Here is a 7,530-nt window from a genome sequence, read left to right as displayed (position 1 = left end):
CAATTCCACTATTTAACCCTGTCTAATCCTAGTCCAGAACACTACCACCCCATTCCACTATTTAACCCTGTCTAATCCTACTGTTCTGCAGTAAATCCTCGCAATCCAAAGTAGTTCTCAGCCGCTTCCACCACAATTTATATTTTCAGTGACTTCCAATCCATTTCTGCAGTACAATTGACAACCGTGGCTACGACTGCTAAACCCCCACCTTACTGAAGCACATATTCTTCCTATCATTCTGTGCTCTACTCACAGGAATCAAATCAAATTTATAGGGCCAAACAGGCAGGATATAACCCCCCCCCCAGGAATCCACTCAGGATCCCTCACCCTGCTGTACCCATCTTTCTCTTCCCCCTTCTTCACTGCTTTGGCATACGACACTCAATACTCTAACGCTGCCAGCCTCAACCTGCCTTTCTCTCACCAGACTCCTCCGATCTCCAGCCCATGGGCACCCCCAACAACTAACACATACAACTTTTATCCACTGATAGTAAACATTCCTTTGTCTCATGCCCTCCTGCACACTTCTCACATCTAGGAATCTCCATTTTGGAGGACATATATTTCCATTGTTAGGTCGGTCACTCGAATATCTTGTCAATGTAATAGACAATCTTTGGTACTTTCCAATGGTTTTATACTGTATGTCACACAGCAGCTTCACCGACCGGAAATACATACACACACAAATAATACATTGGTTTGACCTATTTAAAAATAAGCAAATATGCAGTCCAAACTCGTCCAAACATTTCTTACATTTTACCTAATAACTGCATTCATTTTAAAGAGTGAGGCAGACATGCAGTGATACATTACTAAACATTTGGTCCAGTGTATCTGCCACATGTCATGGCTCCCGAGTGGCACAGCGGTCTAAGGCACTGCATCTCAGTGAAAGAGGTGTCACTGCAGTACCTGGTTCGAATCCAGGCTGTATCACATCCAGCCGTGATGGGGAGTCCCATAGGGTGACACACAATTGGTAGGCCGTCATTGTAAATAAGAATTTGACCTTAAAATATTACCTACCTTTATAAATAAATAATAATGATATACAATTGAACTCTACTCTCTGTGTGAAAGTGGGATAAAACACACACAAATGACTAAGCAATTTATTTCCCCCAAAAACTTTATTTAAAAACATTTTTTTACAGCACTATTCCCTTTAGAAAGAAAACACTTAAATGGTTCTTCTCTCCTGATCGTGGAGAGCTAGAGGGTTGTGTTAGCTCCCCAAGTTAATGCCTAGGCTTTAGCTCGGTGGGCTAACAGCACAGCCTTGCGGCAGGCTTGCATGTATAAAGGGTTCGAATCCACGGTTCTCAGCCACATGTGTAAGGTATCAAGTGATGGAGCAGACTCTCTGGTTTAGGATACCCAAACAGCCTGTCGGTGATGGAGCAGACTCTCTGGTTTAGGATACCCAAACAGCCTGTCGGTGATGGAGCAGACTCTCTGGTTTAGGATACCCAAACAGCCTGTCAGAGATGGAGCAGGCTCTCTGGTTTAGGATACCCAAACAGCCTGTCGGTGATGGAGCAGACTCTCTGGTTTAGGATACCCAAACAGCCTGTCGGTGATGGAGCAGACTCTCTGGTTTAGGATACCCAAACAGCCTGTCGGTGATGGAGCAGACTCTCTGGTTTAGGATACCCAAACAGCCTGTCAGTGATGGAGCAGACTCTCTGGTTTAGGATACCCAAACAGCCTGTCGGTGATGGAGCAGACTCTCTGGTTTAGGATACCCAAACAGCCTGTCGGTGATGGAGCAGACTCTCTGGTTTAGGATACCCAAACAGCCTGTCGGTGATGGAGCAGACTCTCTGGTTTAGGATACCCAAACAGCCTGTCAGAGATGGAGCAGACTCTCTGGTTTAGGATACCCAAACAGCCTGTCGGTGATGGAGCAGAATCTCTGGTTTAGGATACCCAAACAGCCTGTCGGTGATGGAGCAGAATCTCTGGTTTAGGATACCCAAACAGCCTGTCGGTGATGGAGCAGACTCTCTGGTTTAGGATACCCAAACAGTCTGTCGGTGATGGAGCAGACTCTCTGGTTTAGCATACCCAAACAGCCTGTCAGTGATGGAGCAGACTCTTTGGTTTAGGATACCCAAACAGCCTGTCGGTGATGGAGCAGACTCTCTGGTTTAGGATACCCAAACAGCCTGTCGGTGATGGAGCAGACTCTCTGGTTTAGGATACCCAAACAGCCTGTCGGTGATGGAGCAGACTCTCTGGTTTAGGATACCCAAACAGCCTGTCGGTGATGGAGCAGACTGTCTGGTTTAGGATACCCAAACAGCCTGTCGGTGATGGAGCAGACTCTCTGGTTTAGGATACCCAAACAACCTGTCAGTGATGGAGCAGACTCTCTGGTTTAGGATACCCAAACAGCCTGTCAGTGATGGAGCAGACTCTCTGGTTTAGGATACCCAAACAGCCTGTCGGTGATGGAGCAGACTCTCTGGTTTAGGATACCCAAACAGCCTGTCAGTGATGGAGCAGACTCTCTGGTTTAGGATACCCAAACAGCTCAAAGTCTGGCTCATATAAACTGTACAGCTTCCTCCTCAACTCGGCCGGAACCTCAGCGAACCAATCCCGTTCCCAGCTGGTCGCCGTGCGGTTCCGGTTGCTAGACGGGAACTTTATCTGGTCTTCCAGGCCCAGGATCCGGAGCAACTGATCCGAGTCGTCCTCCAGGTTTTCCAGCGTGCCGATGAAATCATACTGGATCTGACAGGGGTGACAGAGCCGGTACACCTGGGAGGAGAACAAGTTAACTTGAGTACAGTTGGGTTGAGAGCACACGCACGCACGCACGCACACACACACACACACACACACACACACACACACACACACACACACACACACACACACACACACACACACACACACACACACACACACACACCTGGCGCCAGTGTTCGTTGAATGGCTGCTCCTGCTCCGTCTGGGGGTCGAGGAGATACCGGACGAACTCCGAGAACGACGGCTGGATCCCCGCTTTGAACGCCTCCGCCGCTGACTCCGGAACCCTGGAGGTCCCGTTTTCGTTTCCATAACGACGTAGCATGACGGAGCCAAACTGGCGGTAGAAGTCTTCGTTGGGCTGTTGGAACTTGTTCCGGAAGGCGGAGATGAGTCGGACAAAGGGGTCGCGGACAAACAGGAACTTGGTGTAACTCTGCAGTTTCACCCTCATCAGGTGACGGGAGAGACGGCCATACCTACGCCAGAACTATAGGAGGAGGAGGAGGGAGGGGAGGAGGGGGGAGAGGAGGGGAGCGGGGAGGGGGAGAGGGAGGGAAGATGAGAGGATAGGGAGGAGAGGGAGAGGAGGAGGAGGAGGGGGACAGGAGGAGGAGAGGGAGAGGATAGGGAGGAGAGGAGGAAGGGGAGGGAGGGTGAGGGAGGTGATGAGGATGGATAGAGTGAAGAGAAGGAAGGAGGATGACGCTTCACTCTTCTTCACACACACAGTATACACACAGTATACACACAGTATACACACAGTATACACACAGTATACAGACAGTATAGACACAGTATAGACACAGTATACAGACAGTATAGACACAGTATAGACACAGTATACAGACAGTATAGACACAGTATAGACACAGTATACAGACAGTATAGACACAGTATACAGACAGTATACACATAGTATAGACACAGTATACAGACAGTATAGACAGTATACACACAGTATACACACAGTATACACACAGTATACACACAGTATACACATAGTATAGACACAGTATACAGACAGTATAGACACAGTATAGACACAGTATAGACACAGTATACAGACAGTATAGACACAGTATACACACAGTATACAGACAGTATACACACAGTATACACACAGTATACAGACAGTATAGACACAGTATAGACACAGTATAGACACAGTATAGACACAGTATACAGACAGTATAGACACAGTATAGACACAGTATACAGACAGTATAGACAGTATACACACAGTATACACACAGTATACAGACAGTATAGACACAGTATAGACACAGTATAGACACAGTATACACACAGTATAGACACAGTATAGACACAGTATACACACAGTATAGACACAGTATACACACAGTATAGACACAGTATACACACAGTATAGACACAGTATAGACACAGTATACACACAGTATAGACACAGTATACACACAGTATACACACAGTATACACACAGTATACACACAGTATACAGACAGTATAGACACAGTATACAGACAGTATACAGACAGTATAGACACCGTATACAGACAGTATACACACAGTATAGACACAGTATACAGACAGTATAGACACAGTATAGACACAGTATAGACACAGTATACAGACAGTATAGACACAGTATAGACACAGTATACACACAGTATAGACACAGTATACAGACAGTATAGACACAGTATACAGACAGTATACACACAGTATAGACACAGTATACACACAGTATAGACACAGTATACAGACAGTATAGACACAGTATACAGACAGTATAGACACAGTATACAGACAGTATACAGACAGTATAGACACAGTATACACACAGTATAGACACAGTATACAGACAGTATAGACACAGTATACAGACAGTATAGACACAGTATAGACACAGTATAGACACAGTATAGACACAGTATACAGACAGTATAGACACAGTATAGACACAGTATAGACACAGTATAGACACAGTATACACACAGTATAGACACAGTATACACACAGTATAGACACAGTATACAGACAGTATACAGACAGTATAGCCACAGTATAGACACAGTATACAGACAGTATAGACACAGTATAGACACAGTATAGACACAGTATACAGACAGTATAGACACAGTATAGACACAGTATACAGACAGTATAGACACAGTATAGACACAGTATACAGACAGTATAGACACAGTATAGACACAGTATAGACACAGTATACAGACAGTATAGACACAGTATAGACACAGTATAGACACAGTATAGACACAGTATACAGACAGTATAGACACAGTATAGACACAGTATACAGACAGTATAGACACAGTATAGACACAGTATAGACACAGTATACAGACAGTATAGACACAGTATAGACACAGTATACACACAGTATAGACACAGTATAGACACAGTATAGACACAGTATACACACAGTATACACACAGTATAGACACAGTATACAGACAGTATACAGACCTTGGAGAAGGTGAGGTGCAGGGAGGAGTTGTGTATGAGGTCAGGGGGCAGGGCCTGGGGGTCGCGGTAAGGTTGTCCATCTGGAGCCAGCAGACCCTCAGAGAGAACCACCATTACACGCTTCCAGTTGGTACATGCTACCTAGAGAGAGGTGGAGGAGAGGAGGTGGAGGTGAAGGAGAGGAGGGAGGAGAGGAGGAGAGGAGGTGGGAGAGGAGGGGGGAGAGGAGGAGAGGAGGGGGGAGAGGTGGAGGATGTGGAGGAGAGGAGGGAGGAGAGGAGGTGGAGGTGGAGGAGAGGAGGGGGGAGAGGAGGAGAGGCGGTGGAAGAGAGGAGGGGGGAGAGGAGGAGAGGAGGTGGAGGAGAGGAGGGGGGAGAGGAGGAGAGGAGGTGGAGGATGTGGAGGAGAGGAGGGGGGAGAGGAGGAGAGGCGGTGGAGGAGAGGAGGGGGGGGAGGAGGAGAGGAGGTGGAGGAGAGGAGGTGGGAGAGGAGGAGAGGAGGTGGAGGTGGAGGAGAGGAGGAGAGGAGGTGGAGGATGTGGAGGAGAGGAGGGGGGAGAGGAGGAGAGGAGGTGGAGGAGAGGAGGGGGGAGAGGAGGAGAGGAGGTGGAGGAGAGGAGGAGAGGAGGTGGAGGATGTGGAGGAGAGGAGGGGGGGAGAGGAGGAGAGGAGGAGAGGAGGTGGAGGAGAGGAGGGGGGAGAGGAGGAGAGGAGGTGGAGGAGAGGAGGGGGGAGAGGAGGAGAGGAGGTGGAGGAGAGGAGGGGGGAGAGGAGGAGAGGAGGTGGAGGATGTGGAGGAGAGGAGGGGGGAGAGGAGGAGAGGAGGTGGAGGAGAGGAGGGGGGAGAGGAGGAGAGGAAGTGGAGGAGAGGAGGGGGGAGAGGAGGAGAGGAGGTGGAGGATGTGGAGGAGAGGAGGGGGGAGAGGAGGAGAGGAGGTGGAGGTGGAGGAGAGGAGGGAGGAGAGGAGGAGAGGAGGGGGGAGAGGAGGAGAGGAGGTGGAGGTGGAGGATGTGGAGGAGAGGAGGGAGGAGAGGAGGAGAGGAGGGGGGAGAGGTGGAGAGGAGGTGGATGTGGAGGAGAGGAGGGAGGAGAGGAGGAGAGGAGGGGGGAGAGGTGGAGGAGAGGAGGGGGAGGAGAGGAGGTGGAAGAGGTGGAGGAGAGGAGGGGGAGAGGAGGAGAGGAGGTGGAGGAGAGGAAGTGGAGGAGAGGAGAGGTGGAGGAGAGGAGGAGAGGAGGTGGAGGAGAGGAGGTGGAGGAGGAGAGGAGGTGGAGGAGAGGAGGTGGAGGAGAGGAGGAGAGGTGGAGGAGGTGGAGGAGGATCAAATCTTTTTTTATATCAACAGTTGTCACAAAGTGCTTTACAGATAGCCAGCCTAACACCCCAAACAGCAAGCAATGCAGATGCAGAAGCACAGTGTCTAGGAAAACCTAGGAAGAAACCTAGAGAGGAACCAGGCTCTGAGGGGCGGACAGTCCTCTTCCCCTCCCTACCTTGGGAACGTAGCAGTAGATGATCTCATGTCTGTCGTCTACTATCAGGTGGTTTAACTCCCGGTTGGGAATCTGGTCAAACGTCCGGAATTTTCCTGGGAATTCTAATGTTCCGTTCCCGTAACACATATCACTGATCCGCCTCCTCCTCTCCTCTTGTCTCCTCCCCTCCTCCTCTCTTTTCTCCTCTTGTCTCCTCCCCTCCTCCTCTCTTTTCTCCTCCGCCTGCCTCACTCTCTCCTCTTCTCGCTTCCCTTCCTCTCCTCTCCACATCTCCTCCAGCTCTGAGGAGTCTGTTACTTGGGGGAGGGGGTGTTCCTCCCCTGGGGGTTTGGGGGTCGCCCTCCTCCCCTCTCCAGGCTGATCAGGCTCTGTGGGCCTGGGTGGGGTTTTGGTGGGTGTGGAGGAGCTGGGTGAGGTGGGGTGGGGGTGAGGGTCGTGGGGGTAGAGATTGAGCGCTCCCACGTCGTCCCAATAGAGGATGATGAGCAGGACCATTAACACAGACCCCAGCAGGAACGCCAGACGGAAGCATCGGGACGTTCCCATGGTTACCACAGCAGAGGGGGCGGAGTTATCTCAGCTCCATGGCCCGACGGTCACTAAGGGAAACACTTCCTGGTTGCCGACGACAACACCTGAGAGACAACAGGTGAAAAGAATCCAGGAGTCACACCAACACACACAAACTGTGTCAAAACATGTGGTAGAGTTAGTGGTTAGTGATCTGATCAAACACGTGGTAGAGTTAGTGGTTAGTGACCTGATCAACATGTGGTAGAGTTAGTGGTT

General features: G+C 49.7%; 2 protein-coding genes across 2 annotated transcripts in view; both read right to left on the bottom strand.

Moving 5' to 3' along the window:
- Window positions 1-1,126: 1,126 nt before the first annotated feature.
- Window positions 1,127-7,530, bottom strand: part of LOC115177657 (carbohydrate sulfotransferase 12) — a 14,380-nt gene continuing 7,976 nt past the window's right edge. The window contains exons 2-5 of the mRNA XM_029738598.1: window positions 6,739-7,376; window positions 5,248-5,388; window positions 2,936-3,262; window positions 1,127-2,781 (exon numbers count right to left, since the gene is read on the bottom strand). Of these exons, the coding sequence (XP_029594458.1) occupies window positions 2,509-2,781; window positions 2,936-3,262; window positions 5,248-5,388; window positions 6,739-7,287 (1,290 nt within the window). The 5' untranslated portion in view covers window positions 7,288-7,376 and the 3' untranslated portion in view covers window positions 1,127-2,508. The remainder of the gene's footprint in view (window positions 2,782-2,935; window positions 3,263-5,247; window positions 5,389-6,738; window positions 7,377-7,530) is intronic.
- Window positions 7,341-7,530, bottom strand: part of LOC115178593 (uncharacterized) — a 7,215-nt gene continuing 7,025 nt past the window's right edge. The window contains exon 3 of the mRNA XM_029739848.1: window positions 7,341-7,376. Coding sequence (XP_029595708.1) covers window positions 7,341-7,376 — 36 coding nt within the window. The remainder of the gene's footprint in view (window positions 7,377-7,530) is intronic.

This window comes from Salmo trutta, chromosome 38, assembly GCF_901001165.1.
Source record: "Salmo trutta chromosome 38, fSalTru1.1, whole genome shotgun sequence".
NCBI classification, from domain to species: Eukaryota; Metazoa; Chordata; class Actinopteri; order Salmoniformes; family Salmonidae; genus Salmo; species Salmo trutta.
This window is presented reverse-complemented; position numbering and strand designations above follow the sequence as displayed.